The sequence below is a fragment of the Pygocentrus nattereri genome, chromosome 28 (genome assembly GCF_015220715.1).
Source record: "Pygocentrus nattereri isolate fPygNat1 chromosome 28, fPygNat1.pri, whole genome shotgun sequence".
Taxonomy (NCBI): domain Eukaryota; kingdom Metazoa; phylum Chordata; class Actinopteri; order Characiformes; family Serrasalmidae; genus Pygocentrus; species Pygocentrus nattereri.
The window spans coordinates 7,957,383-7,974,724 of record NC_051238.1 but is presented as its reverse complement, the minus strand read 5'-3'; the positions used below and the strand labels follow the sequence as shown (position 1 = coordinate 7,974,724).

Sequence of the window (17,342 nt, the reverse complement as noted above, 5' to 3'; positions counted from 1 at the left end):
GTCAGTTTAGCACCTGGACACATACTACTGAGCAATGTGTAGTATGTAGTAACATTGCAATATGTGCAGAATATGGTTTGGCAGTGTCTTGCTGAAATAAGCAAAGCCATCCCTGAAAAAGACGTCATCTAAATGGCAGCATATGTTGTCTCAAAACTTGTATATATCCTTCAACGCTAATGGTGCCATGACTTGTGCAAGTTACTCATGCTTTGTGCGCTAATGCACCCCTATACTGTAATGGATGTTGGCTGTTGAACACTGTGCTGATAACAAGCTGGGTTCCTCGCTGTCCATTATTCCCAAAAATAATTTTTTTATTTGTCAAACCACAGGACACTTTTCCACTTCTCCACAGTCCATCTTGAATGAGCTCGGGCCCAGAGAAGGTGGCAGAGTTTCTGAATCCTCTTTTTATATGCTTTCTTCTTTGCATGGTAGTGTCCAATATTAAATTTCGGCCTTGTCCCTTGCAGAGAGATTTTTCCAGATTCTCTGAATCTTTTAAGTATTTTATGTACCATAGGTGATGAAATCCCCAGTTCTTTGCTATTACTTATTAAACATTATTTATGACTTGTTGCACAATTTGCCTGCACAGTCTTCCACAGAGTGGTGAAGCTCTCCTCATATTTACTTCCACAAGACTCAGCCTCTCTGGAATGATCTTGTTCCACAAGGTGTTTTTTAGCATTACACAACTTCACCAGTCTTTTGTTGCCCTGGTCACAAATTTTTGAAATATATTGCCATTAAAAACTCATTGAACCTTATGGCTGTTGTTATACCTTTGAGGGTACATTTACATTGTTTATACATAGTGAGGCAAAAATGTAGCTGTATAGTGCTTTTTCTGTGGCAATGTATATGTATGGTTTTGTGTCTGATTCCTCTTCATATCTTTCTGAAGTTCAATGACAGGTTACTGTACTGTGTCCCCAAGCTGAGACTAATTGGACAGAAATTTGGAGTGCGGGCGAGAATTGATGTAGACGGCATGGAGGTCTGTCATCAGATAATTTTTCACAGTACCTTACTATAATGCAAATAGCTTGAAAGCTCTTTCCCAGTAAACTTATAAGTCACTTATGTTGTTTGGTGTCACTGTGGAGAAGCATCATCTTGTCTGTTTCTTTTACAGCTGAAAGAGACAAGTAGTATAAACGTTCCACGGACCTTTCTAGTGTCAGGAAAACAGCGCTCTCTTGAACTGCAGGCCAGGTGAGTTTGATGGATGAACACGCTCTCAGTTTTAAGACTTCAGGTCTAGGACAGAGTAATATACCGTTTGTCCATCGTTATCTTGGCCTTCACAGTATTGTGTGCAATATACTGTAATGACAATGACAGAAAACTTCCAACACGATTCATCCTGTTTTGTATTAGTTTATTACCTCTGATCCCTGTGGAAAAAAGTTTAACAGTGTTTTCACATATAGTTATTTTAAAGTGAGTCTGGAAGGGAACAAATGCAAATGACCTCAGTTCTTTTTCTGTTTAAGTGTAAGTGACCTCTAAAGAGGGCTCAGTTTTCTTTCTGGTCCTTTGAGATCTTAGACCACTTCTTGTTCAAACCACAACTCCATGAGAACACGGAGCCCCTTCGCAGCGCTCGCCAAGTGGGCAGCCTTTTCTGATAAATCCGACCTATCAGGTGACAAGATGAACCACCAGACCCACCTGCTGCTCTGCTATTGAGGCTGCATCACGCAAATTTGGAAAAATGGCCCTGCGGGTCTGCCATGGTGGGCTCTGTTTTCGACTGTGCTCCTCACTGAGCTCCACCCAGCAAATTTTCATTGAAACGCCCCAAGTGTGAAAACACCCTAAAAGACTTACTGCCCTTCTCTGTGTACATTTCAGACTACAAGCTATCTACTGTGGCTTTTTTGTAGTCTCGATATGGCTTTAATTTAACACCATTAAAGTGGCACGCTAGGCTGCAAAGAGAAATTGAACAGTGCTTGGATTCACTGATGAATATCAGTGTTAGTATACAGTGCTGTCTTTTTTTTCTATGTATTTTTTACTGCATCCTGACCAATCACAAATGTACGATGCCGTTTTAGGGACACTTTTTATAAAAATAAAAGCACTAGACTTTGAGAAAAAACTGTTTCAACGATAAAGTGGTAATATTTAGAGGAATAAAAGTCATACAGAAGAGACGGGGAGAACTGGGAATTTCTTCATGGGTGAAATTGATGTGAAAGTATAACTCTACCCACTCCTCATAGCCCCTCATTTTAACACAAGGAGGTCCTGCTTTCCCTTTGCAGAGCCTTTGGCCACAATATTGCAACCTTTGCTGGTATCAAGGCCACTTTAATGTCGTGATTCTACAACTTTTTTTCTCAAAAAATTACGTTTTTGTTGAAAGATTGCGACTTTGTTTTCAAAATATTACAACTTTTTTCTAGAAATAGTGCGACTTTTTTCTCTAAATATTAGGGCTTGATTCTCCAAATATTACAACTTTTTTTTTTAAATACTACAACTTTATTCTCTAAGTCTGGTATTTTTATTTTTAATAACAGTGGCCCTAAAACACTGTTTTACAAATGAATTTCCCTATGGGTGCTTTACTAAAGGTATTCGTGTAGCCCAACAAATGTAAATGATATTGGTCAAATTAATGAAGCTACATCTTTAACCAATGTCACATTCTTTATTCACTAGTGTATTTGAAATTTCAGTAATAATATTATTATGGAGCCCTAATAGTTCCAAAAAATGCAAACATGGCTAACAGTGAATGAGACCAGAAATGTCACATTTAGGTAAAACTAGTGTTCACTAATCACTATTAACATTTCAGAGTGAACTATTTCTTTAAAGAGGTGCAGATTGTTAGCATGAAAGATGAACAGGAAAAAGAGCTATTGTTTCATACACACACACACACACACACACACACACACACACACACACACACACACACACACACACACATATATATATATATATATATATATACACACACACACACTGGTGTTAAGGTAAAACCCTGCTAATGACACAAGAATATTATTTATGATATTGGCAAGGACCAAAATATAATCATAGTATAATCATAGACTTCTTGTGCAGGAAAAATGAGTGCTCCAGACGAAGAGCTTATCAGCTCAAATATAATTGTCAAATTACATATAATTATGGAAACAACTTTTCTTTTTGTTGCTAGGACTGAAGAAGAAAAGAAAGACTGGATTCAGGTAAGTTGTTCTCCCACAGTGTCTGTCTTTTTTCCACATATCCCTCCATATGTTGTCACTCTCCTCTGATCCACCCCATAACCTGTTCCCCCTCTCTTCCCACACTCTATTTGCATGATACCCTGTTTTTATTTTCCTTTTTCATGCGCTCTCTCTTTCTGTAGGCGATCCAGGCCACTATTCAGAGACACGAGCAGAGTGTTGAGACGTTCCGGGTGTTGAACTGCTCAGTGCGGGAGGAGGACTGCACACCCCCCAACTCCCCGGTTAGAGCCTTTCTTCTGCTCTGCATCTGTTTGCTGTGTCTTTGTTGTTCTGTGCTGGATGTTTATTTGACTAGTTGTTCACTCATCACCTCAGAACTGCACAGAACTGGGAAAGCGTGCCCCGACTCCTATCCGGGAAAAAGAGGTGACGCTGTGTATGAAGTGCCAGGAGCCATTCAACTCCATCACTAAGAGACGCCACCACTGCAAAGCGTGTGGACACGTGCGTCTAACTATAAACACGCACCTAAGCACACCCATTAATTACCAAAATTAAGTACCCCACATTCTTCAGCAGACATCAGCAAGTCCAAACGACAGTTGGGATGATTCACACCTATTTATGATTATTTGGAAGTCTTTAGGAAGTTCTTCCCCATTCACTACACTTCATTTGGCATGTCAGTTCTTTTCCTTAAGGTTCTGATTCAGACAGTTAGTGTTTGTGTTGGAGAACTTTGCGTGCCAAAGGCTGTAGAAACACACAATGCTGTCTTAGTACCCTACAGTGAGTCTGCATGTTCCAGCAGGAGGAGGCTAACATGAACCATTTTGTTTCCAGGTGGTGTGTGGGAAGTGCTCGGAGTTCCGTGCCCGGTTGTTGTACGATAATAATCGGGCAAACCGCGTATGTATAGACTGCTACACCACATTGGTGGGAGTCCCGCCCTCTCCAGCCAGTCTGACCAATAGTGCTCAAAGAAGACGCTCAATTCTAGAGGTAAGACACAAAGACGCAAATGCTGCATTCACACTTAGGAGTCAAATCAAGTTTGAATCTCCTTTGTAGTTCTTAGGGGGACTTTTATATAGAAAAGAAGGTGCTGTTCACTCCCCAGTCAACATAACTTTAAAAGTAACCTCCGTTTTGAATACGCTGTTTTTGTGAAATCAAAAAATCACATTTCCGTGTATTCACCTATTATGCAAACTGAAGCTTAGCCCCGCCCATTCCGTCTACAGCAGTTTAGCCCTGCCCATTGACACTGTGTGTCTGACACTGCTCTTAATGTACTAAGGTTAAAGAGGCTAGAAAATGGCCACATGTGACTGTTTTTGGTACCTGAAACCACACAAATGTCACAATTTGCTGCTAACACTGTGTTTATACTGTGCTTATACCTCAGTAACTGCTGTGTTTATGTATGTCTGACTGCGTAAACTCACAGATCACAGCATGTTAAATATCTCCGCACCTTATTCTCACTACCCCATGTCCAGAAATGAGTGCTGTGTCGGTGCTGCACTGTCCTGTCTCTTTACTGTGTCTAATGTCTGTTTAATTTATTGCATTTATCGCATTATATTGTTTTTAGCTTATTTTTTTTTGTTTGCACACCATGTCTGCACGTTTGCACTATGTACTTTTTGTTCCTTCTTGCACCGCGTTGTATCTGGAGGAATGTAACTTCACTTCACGGTGTACTTGTACATAGATGGAATGACAATAAAAGCCTCTTGACTTGATAATTTTATGTGGAGCTAGGTGGAGAGAATAAAACAGAAAAAAAGTAGGATATAGGCACTTTACTGCTACTAGGTTCACTGTGAGTCTTGTAGTGGTTTTGATGTATTAACTAGGATTAACCTGAGCCATGTTGTTGTGTAAAACTGTATATTAGCCTGTAAATACATGTCTTGACTGTAGTCTTATGTGTATTAGAGCATAATGCACCTCAATACTGTTTTAACATGCACTCGCCAACTTTACCTCGCTACTCAGAAGAGCATAGTGCCTATATTATACAAGTGGTCACTCACAGGTCAAAGGGCAGAGAGGACAATGAGCGGGGGATTTTACAATAGCAGTACACTTGCCTTTGTCTAGTGTTGCCTCACTTAAGTAGCTAGCTAAGCAAACCTTTTTGTTGCAAAGGGAGAATCTAGACCTTCTGGAGTGTCGAACCAATTGAACCAATTGCTTTGAGGGCCAGTTCACTTTTGGGTCCTGGTGGCCAACCATCAAAAATTCTGAACATTTTGTAACCATGCTGAAAACAGTAAAATGGGACTCAACAGCATCTTAAAGGCTTCCAAATGTCTCAGATCCTGTTTCAAATACACACATCATTAGTCTTCTCAGAATTCAGAACAGCACATATGTAAGCTTCGGGAATCATTGCTTTGTCTGGCTGGTTCAGATTTAGAACGAGAGACCAAATCCTGCTGCTGTAGTTCCAATACAATAATGGAGCAGGATTTGCTCTTTTGGAAAAAGGTCGTTGCTTTAGCCTGATCTTTGAACTTTGTGTCCTGTAGAAACAGGCTTCTGTTGCGGCAGAGAATAGTGTGCTCTGTAGCTTCCTGCACCACATGGAGAAGGGCAGCGGGCGTGGCTGGCAGAAGGCTTGGTTCGTCATCCCTGAAAATGAACCACTGGTGCTCTACATATATGGTGCTCCACAGGTGGGAAATCCATTAAATCCATTAGATCCATTAAACAATAAGACGGGCACACTCTATAAAACTTAAAATTCTATCAGATTTCAGAAACAGAGAGCATAAACTTAACATCCGTCTTTTACAAATGTTTTTATTTTATTGCAAGGCCTTGCAGACTACACAGTTAGGCAGAGAGATGAATAACTGTCCAGCTAAGCTGGGCCGGACCGGTTTGTGCTTTTTCCTAGTAACTAATGATGATTATGCGATTGAGAGAGCAAGCGGCTCCTCTATTTCTGCCGTCTTGCATATGCAATGTGCATATACATCTCTCTCTCTCTCTCTCTCTCTCTCTCTCTCTCTCTCTCTCTCTCTCTCTCTCTCTTTCTCTTTCTGTTGCTGTTGCCTCAATCACTCCTTTATCACTGACCATCTCACACTAAAGCAGAAAGCCTTCAGTCACTTCAGAACTTGAGAGCTTGCAACCTAGAAAATCACTACTTATTGCAAAAACTTGGCAGAAGGGACAAAATCGTGGTTTAAAATTGGGCTAAAGATCATGTAGTGTAGACTTGGCTATAAAGTAATGTGATCCCTGGTGCCCCCCTGTCCTACACAGTTTCTGATCTTATTCTCTGGCTATGAACAGGATGTAAAAGCCCAGCGCAGCATCCCCCTCATTGGCTTTGAAGTCTCCCTACCCGAGTCATGTGACCGTCTGGAGCGTCGCTATGCCTTCAAAATGAGCCAGAGTCACCTGACGGTTTACTTCAGTGCAGATGGGGAGGAGCTTCAGAGGCGCTGGATGGAGGTCCTCTCAAGAGCTGGAAGAGGGGAGGAGATACCAGCTCATGGTCCAATCTCTGAGGCTCTGGAGGAAGAAGGGGAGGAGTCAACCTCTCTAGGAGAAAGCACATGATTGGTTGATAAATATATCTCTTTTTTGCACACATGAACTGTACAAATGTGACCACAAGGACAATATCTGGCATACAGACACAGACACACACAAGTACACACAGATGCAAACACACACACAGACACACACACACACCTTCGCTTTTACACACATCTGTTCTAATTGTCGGTTGTAAGTTGCATGAAATATCTACAGGTACGTTTGTCCGTGTATTGCTCATCTTCTTTGAGTGACAAGTGTTTGCGAAACCTGCCAGTGTGTGCTCACCTACACATGGCGCGTCTAAGGACACGTCAAAGATAGTCGCCATGCTTTAATATCACCTTTCCTCCGCAGCTAGCGATTTATATGTTAGATAGAGCCACTCTTTCTGCCAACCATTGCTGTGTTGTTTTTTTAAATGAGTGATTTCTTGCTGGAGTTTTCAGTGCTTGTAAACTCATCCGTGTCGTTTCTGGGAGAAGGCCTGCAGATTTCTCAGCGTGTTTAGGCAACTTCCACTATCAAGTTCAGTATAGGAAAGTCAAAGGTGCAAAGGGCAGGTTCTGCGTAGGTTTACTGTTTAGAGTAAAGCAAGCAGACGGCACAGATCAGTCATCCCCAACTTAGATCACCTGAAAGAATGGTCACAATTTTCCAGATTTTTGTACTAAGACTAGTACACAAGAATTTACGGAGCTTATACAGCTGTTTTTATGGCCATAATTTCCTGTTAAATGATTCAATTTAAGAGCTTGCGAGTCCTAAAAAATGAACACATAGCGTTGTAGAAAAGACAGTTTTGGCAGTCATGATTGAGGTGTTTGTCTGTTGGGGGACTCCTGAAGTTGATCTTTTATGCTGATCTTTGGATCAGTTTCTCTTCAGCATGTACTAAACCATAGAATCAGGTCTCAGGAGGGAGGCAGCAATGTGGAGCGTCAGATCAGCTCACTTCTGCCACCCTGTGGAGTTTTACTGCATTGCATCGTGATGCTGTTAAAATTCCTTATTTGACTTAATACTGTTTAAAAAAGAAGATTGTTTGCTAAAATGTGGGTCTAAGAAAACACATTAACAGAATAACATGGCTCTAGAGCACAGCATGTGTGAGCGAGTCCCCTGCTGCTCCAGGGAAAAAGAGTGACTGATTTTGTGCTAGTAGATTGTATGCGGGGTGGGGGGACACTTAGACGAGACTGTAGATACTGGGAGACTTTATAGAGTGAGAGAGAGCAAGAAGTATGTGTGTATTGGGCTAGTTTTTATCATTATGACATCAGTGATATCTGCCTTATCCAGAAGGGATTTTGATAAGAAAATTAAGAGTATATATAAATAAAAAAACATGGTAAAGGTTTTGATGATGATACTAAGCGTTTTAAGCAGTGTTGTATTTGTGTATGAAAAGTGCTAAAAGGGTAAAAGACAGTTGCGTTTGTAAATATAATTTATTCCTCTGGACCCAGTTTTGTGGGTTGGGTATTATTGACGAACTCTGTGTTCCCTTTGTCCTGTGCCGTATAGATGGACATCAGAGCATCCTGTGGAGAGAATCTGAAACTAAACTTCTCTTTTTTACCACTTTTATCAGTCAAAAAGTCCGTATTCAGTGTTTTAGAAAAGAAGTTTCTTTTTCTTCAATAAGTCTGATTACAGAAATGGGTTTGCCAGCGTGATGGCCGAGTCACTCATGCTGATCTGCTATTTGTGTTGGGTATTGGTTTCGATATTGCTCTCTGTTGTTGAAAACACTTGCTTGATTAAAAGTGAAACCGGACCGGTCAGTTGTGTCTTAAAGTCCGTGGCCTCCCACCATCCTGTTTGTCTCTCTGCGGAGTGCCCGAAAAAAATAAACAAATGAAAAAGATGTCAGAAAATGAGCTACATGAGTAGAATAGGGCTGAAAGGCTTAATCACCATGGAGAGATAGTAATCATTTAAGGAGAAGTGTGTAGATTCATGGCTGTGAATGTATGTATGTGTGAGTGTATGTGTGCATTCATGGGTCATATTGATCATTGTTCAGCCTTCAGTTGAGCCTGCCACTCGTTCACTCATGCAGACCCTCCCCCTCCATCACCACACCAACAAAAAGCATATTTGTGTTTACCTGCTGTAGGTTTTCTCTTCATTATGCATCTTTGTGTCATGCCTTACATATCTACGTTTCTGCATTTGACTCTTTTTTTTTTTTTCTCTGCTTTTTTGCCAAAGTATACTGCAGGAAAATATGTATTATTGTGTGTGTTGTGTTTATCTGTGTTGTTTTTTTTATTACACATATTTATTGTTTTTTCTAATTTTTTTACTTCATGAGGTTTCTTGCCTATAGTTCTTGCTTCTAGAACTGATAGCTAAAAAGAAATTTGTGCAGTACAGATCCTAATACAGAGCAGCAAACACTAAATACAGAACTTCTCACATCATGAAGGCTGTATGGACAGTAACGAGCACCGTCACTAAATTCTGCGTATCCTACAGATTTGTTTGAATTGGTGCATGAATTCTTGTATTAATCAGAAATCCACCATTATTACAGTATATGGTACTATACAAAAGTCAGAGACCACCCTTCATTTATTTTATTTCAGGTCAAAATAACTATTAAGTGCTTTCAGTACATTAAGTTTGTTATTTTCAGTGACAGGAAAAAATTAGAAATTTACGACAGCGTTTTAGGGCCACTGTTAAAAATAGTCGACTTCGAGAAAAAAGTTGTACTATTTTGAGAATAAAGTCGTAATATTTCTCCAGCAACTCCTAAACGCCCCTCATTTTAACACGAGGAGGTGCTGCCTTCCCTTTGCAAAGCAATTGCCCACAATATTGCAACCTTTCCTGGCATTAGTGCCACAATTCTACAACGAAATATCCTTTTTTCTCAAAATCATGAATTTTTTCTTAAAATGTCACATCTTGTTTCTCAAAATATTTTTTTTTATATTTAATTTTTAATATTTAGTATTTTTAAATATTTATTTTACATTTATTATGGCTTCTGTTCTTTTTAGGGCGTGCTTTCAGTTTTTCAGAGAACTTCACAGGGAGCTTGAATACTGTTTAACTGATTCGTGAGCTCCATTTTCTCTAACTTTTCATCTTTTTTTCATTCCAGTGTTGGGAACTCCTATTTTTTCCACATATTTTTCCTTTGGCTTTCCCTTCTGTATGCAAGTGGATTGTCTTGTATCTAATCTCCTCAGAAATACCTCCTGGAAATGAGTATCTTAAGCAGTGAGTGAAGTAGTTTATAACTGTTTTGACTGGTAGTTCAAGAAATGAAGGGTAATCTGTGACTTTTGCACAGTGCTGTACATTCCTATTCCATAAATCTCTCTTCTAAGCTTTGCTGGTGTCATTTAACACTAAACCGTCATGTGAGGTGTCAGGATACAAGATTAAATTTTATAGCACTCTTTGGGGGATGCAAATGAATTCAGCAGAGCCTATTTTTTGACAGGCGTCTCATTATAATTGCACCATTTGCATATTCTACCAAAAAAGCTATTTGAAGATCCATAATTTCAGGGCTTTCAAACAAGCCTTCTTGCCCAGGAGGTGCTGGTTTGTTGCAGGATCACTCGGGCAGCTTTGCTGAGCAAGTGTTCATAAATAACCCATTGTTATGACCAGACCAGCCATCTTGCATAATAATCCCTCACCTGACTGAATAGGTACTGTAGGCACAGCTGGATAACTGACATGGCCATATCCTTTTAGTTTTATTCCATCCTGTAGGGTCATCTGGCAACATCTGTGCAGATGTTATTTCCGCATAATTTAAGAAAAGCTTTGCGTTTCTCTTTCTATCTTTTTATTCCAGGTCATTTCAAAGTCAGTCAAATTGCATGTATTATTTCTGAGCCAGTCATTCGTCAGCCAAGTGTATTTCTGATTTTACTTTGTTCAGATGGATTGATTCCTGAGGTCTGGCCTGTTGTAATAGGAATGTTCAGCTTGGCTGAAGGTTATATCGGTGTCTTGAGGTTGAGCACATACAGGTCAGTCATTTGCTGCTCACCATAAATGTTAATCTTTATGTGTGATAACAGCTGAAAACCTCACTGAGGTCATGCTCATCATCGCAGCTGGGACTGTGTGGGCCATTTTTATCCTACTGGAGTCATTGCTGCCCAAAGAAACCGTATAAAGTTGCCAGATAGTCCCACCGGAGGTGTTTAAAGCTAAAACGAAATGACTAAGTTTACCTGGTTTGATGACACAAACGTTTGCATTCCGCAAATGAGCCCATGACCTGATTGCCTCGCTATGCCGTACAACCTAATATGTGGCATCACTTTTTGTTGTCTTTCCTCTCTGGAATCTGTATAGATTTGCTGTACACATGATGAGTATTACTGTTATTACAAGTACTATTCTAATTATTATCGTTAATTATATTAGTGGCAGGCCACTGGGTACCATTGTATGTTGACAACCCAATGAAATCTGTGCAAGATCATGAAAATGTTTATGAATTAAAGTAATGCAAAAAAGATTTGAGTGTCAGAATTGACTTCAGATTCCAAATCTGTCTTTATCAGTTATCAGCTGTCATAACATGTTCCATAAACCAAAAGGGCATGTCAGATTTTGTATAAGGATAATCTGCACATAATTATGTTATAAAATAACTTTTTTTTCCTACATAAAGACAAATATAACTCCTGCCCTAGTTAATAAAGAGCTAGCCTCAATCAGACTGGACTATTCTGATTAAAGTGTACACTTGGATTTATTCTATTTGATTGAGTTATTAGTCGGATTATTAACGGATTATCAGGCTGCGTGTAAACGTGGCTCCTGAATCAACACATAAACTGAGGGTATTTCTTTTTCAGCAATGATGTCCCAGCCCTGCCAGGACTGTTCCAGAGACTTGTACAGTCTTAAATAATATGGTTCTTCGGGGGTTCTCTAGCAAAGACAGTGGTTCTGTATAGAACCACGAGCTCACAAAGAACCATTTCATGCTTAAATGGTTCTTTGCCTGGTGAAATGGTGCTTCAGAAGAAGAATGTCTTGTATGTGGTTCTATATAAAACTCTTTTGGCGAGGGTTCTAAACTGCACCAAAAGGGTTCTTCCTTTGTTACAAGCTTGAGTCTGTGACAAGAGAACACTCTTCAAAAATGTGTCTTCAGGGGTTCTTTAGTAAAGAAAATAGAACCAGGAACACTCAAAGAACCCTTCGTGTGATTGAAGGGTTCTTCAGATTGATGGTGAATGTGATGTAGATGGTTCCATATACAACCTTTTTGAAAAGAGTAACACTTGTTAAAAAGCCAGCGAACCATTTTTGGTGCTATATGGAACCCCTTTTGGTGCTTTATAGAACCAAAAGGTTCTGTGCAAGACCATATACAACACATTCCCCATCAATCTAAGGAACCATTTAACCATGAAAATTGTTCATAGTTCTATACAGAACCACTGTCTTTGCTAAAGAACCCTTGAAGAACCATATTTTTTTTAAAGAGTGTAGAATCTAGGTCTCACACACTGATGTTGCTCTTGGAGCCCAGCACCTTATATAGACACTATGTTTACTGGTCTCTTGTCATCCAACGTCATTGAATTAAAGAAATATAAAAAAGATCTGAGTGTCAGCGTCACTTCAGATTCCAAAACTGTTTGATCACTTAGTGTCATAGCATGTTCCATAAACCAAAAGGGCATGTCAGGTTTTGTATAAGGATAAGCTGCACTTAATTATGTTAAAAATTAACCTTTTCTTCCTGCCCTAGTTAATAAAGAGCTAGGCCTTGAGGGTTCGCTGTGCTTTCATTCTCTACGTTAGCTATCTCCAGGTGTAATGAGGGTCTATTACATTGGTCATTGTTGTTGTGGAGATGCACGGACAAGTGATGAAGGAAAAACCATGTAAAAAAGGAAATAGATTTTTTTTTTGCATAACCCAATTATTAAGATGTAAACAGAGTCATACATTGTGGTTTTATTTGAAACAGCTTCTTTTAGAGAAACTTAGACCTTCAGTGGTGGTGATAGAAATATAGGCCACAATGTCTACAACACAAATATAGCCCGTTTATTTACCATCCAAAACCACCAATTAACCAAGACAGATTTTTGTATACCTGTGGTTGGTGTAGAGTAGTGGGTAACACCTCTACCTTCCATGCTGCAGACTGGGGTTCAATCCCCACCTGAGTAAGTACCCTACACTATACCCATAAGAGTCCTTGGGCAAGACTCCTAACACCACCTTTGCTGTGTAAAATGATCAAATTGTGAGTCGTGTCTGCCAAATGCTGTCAGTGGTGGTACTTAAGAGTACCTGCATGTACGTGGCTACAATGAATGAATTCAAATTATTTAGGCCACAGTATCCTAAATATCATAAGACAGAGTCTCAGGTATCGGACAGCTTATTCTTGTCTTTCTTTGAGGGGGCTTTTAGAGGCATTAAACTCCTCAGACATCTGGGGCCATATTACAGAGAATTCTTATCATTTTGACTCAACTCAAGATCTGACAGGTCAAGATAAGATTTTTTACAAATTCGTGTTACAGAAGCAAATCTTATCTCAATTTAAGAATCTCGTCTTACAGCTTCTTTTCTTATCTCAAGTTGAGAAATCTTAACCAGAGCCAGTTTATGAGGAACCTGGCCACTTCCTATTCCTGCCGTTATATCAAAAACAGGACGGCTAAACAGCAGGGGGCGCCCGCGAGTGAGCCCTCAATGAATGGGAGTGAACGGCGCTCAACGGCTGAAAACTTAAATTAAAATAGTTTCTAATTACTTTCCCAGTAAAGCTTTACAAGCTTGAGATTGTGACAAGAGAACACTCTTTAAAAATATGTCTATGTGGTTTTTTAGTAAAGAAAATGTTTCTATATAGAACCATGAACAACCCTTTGCAACATTAAAGAATTCCTCATGTAATTGTTCTTCAGATTGGTGGAGAATGTGATGTAGATGGTTCCATACACAGCCTTTTTGAAAAGAGTTCTAGTATTGTTACAAGCCAGAGAACACTTTTTGGTACTGTACAGAGCATTTAGTAAGAGTGTAGAATCCCTTTTGGTGCTTTATAGAACAAAAGGTTCCTTTACAAGACCATATACAACACATTCCCCATCAATCTGAGTAACCAATTCACCATGCAAATTGTTCGTAGTTCTATATAGAACTACTGTCCTTGCTAAAGAACCCTTGAAGAACCATATTTTTTGTAGTAGAATCTAGGCCCAATGAAATCTGTGCGAGATCATGAAAATGTTTATGAATTAAAGTAATGCAAAAAAGATTTGAGTGTCAGAATTGACTTCAGATTCCAAATCTGTCTTTATCAGTTATCAGCTGTCATAACATGTTCCATAAACCAAAAGGGCATGTCAGATTTTGTATAAGGATAATCTGCACATAATTATGTTATAAATGAACTTTTTCTTCCTACATAAAGACAAATATAACTCCTGCCCTAGTTAATAAAGAGCTAGCCTCAATCAGACTGGACTATTCTGATTAAAGTGTACACTTGGATTTATTCTATTTGATTGAGTTATTAGTCGGATTATTAACGGATTATCAGGCTGCGTGTAAACGTGGCTCCTGAATCAACACATAAACTGAGGGTATTTCTTTTTCAGCAATGATGTCCCAGCCCTGCCAGGACTGTTCCAGAGACTTGTACAGTCTTAAATAATATGGTTCTTCGGGGGTTCTCTAGCAAAGACAGTGGTTCTGTATAGAACCACGAGCTCACAAAGAACCATTTCATATACAACACATTCCCCATCAATCTGAGTAACCAATTCACCATGCAAATTGTTCGTAGTTCTATATAGAACTACTGTCCTTGCTAAAGAACCCTTGAAGAACCATATTTTTTGTAGTAGAATCTAGGCCCCACACACTGATGCGCGCTGGAAGCCCAGCACCTTATATAGACACTATGTTTATTTTTCCCTTGTCACCCAATGTCATTTGCATTCTTTAAAAAGATGGTTCTTTAAGGGTTCTGTAGTGAAGGAAGTGGTTCTATATACAGAGTCGGCCCTGACCAATGTGGTGCCCCCTGCATCATCGATCATCGGGTTTATACACTCACACAGACACTGCAAAGCTTGATGTTTTTGAGTTTTTTTTTATTTTAGAATGAAAACAGTAAAATCAGTATTGAAGAAACAAATAAAAAGTAAATGAATTAGAAATATAACCGTATAACAATGAATAAATATAAAGGTGTTGCATGTGATAGGTATTGTGTGTTGTTATTAGAATAATTATTAATTTGACTAATATTATTAAACAATGAAGTTAGGATTATGTGGACTTTGCTTGTTTTCATATTTATTAATTGTTCATTTGTTAAAAAAAAAAACATGCACGCGAGCGCCCCCCCTGGACAGACGGCGCCCCTAGCATTTGCCTATATCGCCTAATGGAAGGGCCGGCCCTGTTTATATAGAACCATGAATACTAAAAGAACCTTTTGCACGCTTAAAAGGTTCTTTGCATCAGGAAAGGGCTCTTGGGTGGGATGGACAATGTGCATGAATGTGCTATAAGTTCTATATAGACTATTTTTCAAAAGGGTTCTATATAGCACCCAAAATGGTTCTTCAGTTGTTACTAGCTTGACACTGTAACGATAGAAGAACCCTTTTCAAAAATAGCCTATATAGATGCATCTACAGCACATTGTCCATCAATCTGAAGAGCCTGTTCATGATGCAAAGAACCCTTTTATCATGCAAAGGGTTTTATGAATGTTCTGTGTAGAAACATTTTCTCCACTAAAGAACCCTTGAAGAACCGTTTTTAAGAGTGTATGTCTTCCATTAACACGTGATATAGCCAACCAATCTTTTGAGGGACTGTGCTCCTCCAGACCACCGACCGAAGGCCTGATAACCACTGGTCTGTGAGGTCTATCAAAGGATGATGAAACTGTGGCTTGTATTGTATCACACGGGTCTTTCTAGGGTTATATCAGCTCCTGCTCTTCTGGTACTCGCCCAGCGTATTTTTACACCTGACGGAAAACATGAGCTCATTCTCAAAACATTCATGGGGTTAAAAATCTAAACGGTGTTTATCGAGTGGGCGACTCCAGAACCAAGATTGACAACCGCTGAAGTAAACAAGCGGGTTCTGCTCGTCCTCTCACTGGTGCGAATAATAAGTAGACCCCGCCCCTGCCGAGCGCCTATTGGACAACTCTGCTGTCAGTCAGCCTCGGGTGATCAGTCGTTTCTAGGTAACAACGTCACGTCGGGGGTTTTCCCGTCCTCAGAGGCGAGCTCCAGCTAACGGTAGGAAGGCGCAGTACGGCAGAGCGCTAATGGTCACCGAGAGCGAGCCGACGTTCGCGAAGTTAGCAGTGTTTTAGAGAGCGGCGTGGTGAGAAATCGCTCCACGTTGGAAGATAAACGACTCCTCAGTCTGTACGCGAGGTTCTCCTCGCTAGCTAATGACCGCTAAGCTAGCTAACCCAGCTAATTCGCGGGTTAATCGTCTTGTTTACCGGGGCGCGATTCTTCAAAACAAGCGTTCGTCTAAGTTCTAGCCAACTAACAGGAGGGGCTGAAGCTTGGGTTCGCTAGCCTAACGTCAGAGTAGCCAGCCAGCCAGAGGTCCAGCGCACTTTCTGGAAATACAGCGTTACCCTTTATCTTTATTCGGGTGTTGTATTCGTTGTAGGTTAGCGAGGCAGGTCGGTGGCTCGAGCACCGTTAGCTGGTCTCTCTCTGGAGAAATGTCTAGCTTGTCTGTCCCAGCACAGGAGCAGGGCGAAGGAAAGGGAAAGCTGGAGGCTTCTTCACCGCAAAAGAGCATCAGTGAGGTCGTGGTGCCTGGACAGCAGCCTCAGACCGTCTTCGTGATTCTGGATTCATCGGCTGAGTCTCTCAATCTCATCAGGTGGGTGCAGATCAAAAACTTGGCTGCTGTCGTGCTGAACAGTGCGTCAAAACACCAGCCCACCATTTCAGTGCATTCAGCTGTGTTGTAAACATAGTGGCGTTATGTGCTTTTGAACGTAGCGTTGGCCTCGTTCGGCTGGGGCATGGGACTGAAAATACGTTACATACAGGCGTATGGAACAGTTCGTGATAATATCTAGATTGCTTTGTTGATAATTACTCCGTAGCTGATGTTAGATAAGAAACTGGACTGCAGTCTTGCCTGATAAATACCACCTAATGTACAGGAAGGCAACGGTTTTCTATTCAGTGAACATGTTTGTACACACTTACAGCTGTACTTATAGCTTTTATTTCATAACTTATTACTGTACAACACATTGGAAAGGTGAAATACTGAGTATGAGTACCCTAATGTATATATTGTGTATGTGTGTGTGTGTGTATGTGTATATATATATATATATATATATATATATATATATATATATATATATATATATATATAATGTATGGGCCAAGTTATTACCACTACTGTGAAAAACCAAGCATCATATCAACAAACCAACAGATCATCCAGGCTTAAGTACCTCGCCGTGAGTTTTAAATCTACTCCTGGACTCCCTTTTCCTTTCACTTGAGAAACTCCGTTTATAGTTCTACATTACACTGAAGCCTGGGTTGC

General features: G+C 40.0%; 2 protein-coding genes across 4 annotated transcripts in view; both read left to right on the top strand.

Moving 5' to 3' along the window:
• fgd1 (FYVE, RhoGEF and PH domain containing 1) overlaps positions 1 to 11,262 on the top strand; it is a 65,207-nt gene extending 53,945 nt beyond the window's left edge. For both annotated transcript variants that reach the window (XM_017719438.2, XM_017719439.2), the window contains exons 10-17: positions 911 to 1,003; positions 1,142 to 1,221; positions 3,185 to 3,215; positions 3,380 to 3,481; positions 3,576 to 3,704; positions 4,044 to 4,202; positions 5,741 to 5,887; positions 6,513 to 11,262. In XM_017719438.2, the coding sequence (XP_017574927.1) occupies positions 911 to 1,003; positions 1,142 to 1,221; positions 3,185 to 3,215; positions 3,380 to 3,481; positions 3,576 to 3,704; positions 4,044 to 4,202; positions 5,741 to 5,887; positions 6,513 to 6,782 (1,011 nt within the window). In that variant the 3' untranslated portion in view covers positions 6,783 to 11,262. The remainder of the gene's footprint in view (positions 1 to 910; positions 1,004 to 1,141; positions 1,222 to 3,184; positions 3,216 to 3,379; positions 3,482 to 3,575; positions 3,705 to 4,043; positions 4,203 to 5,740; positions 5,888 to 6,512) is intronic.
• Positions 11,263 to 16,020: 4,758 nt separating this feature from the next.
• The window catches only part of tfe3a (transcription factor binding to IGHM enhancer 3a), a 28,148-nt gene continuing 26,826 nt past the window's right edge, over positions 16,021 to 17,342 (top strand). Inside the window, exon 1 of one of the 2 annotated variants that reach the window (XM_017719440.2) lies at positions 16,021 to 16,655. In XM_017719440.2, the coding sequence (XP_017574929.2) occupies positions 16,492 to 16,655 (164 nt within the window). In that variant the 5' untranslated portion in view covers positions 16,021 to 16,491. The remainder of the gene's footprint in view (positions 16,656 to 17,342) is intronic. The other variant, XM_017719441.2, reaches the window with a different exon arrangement.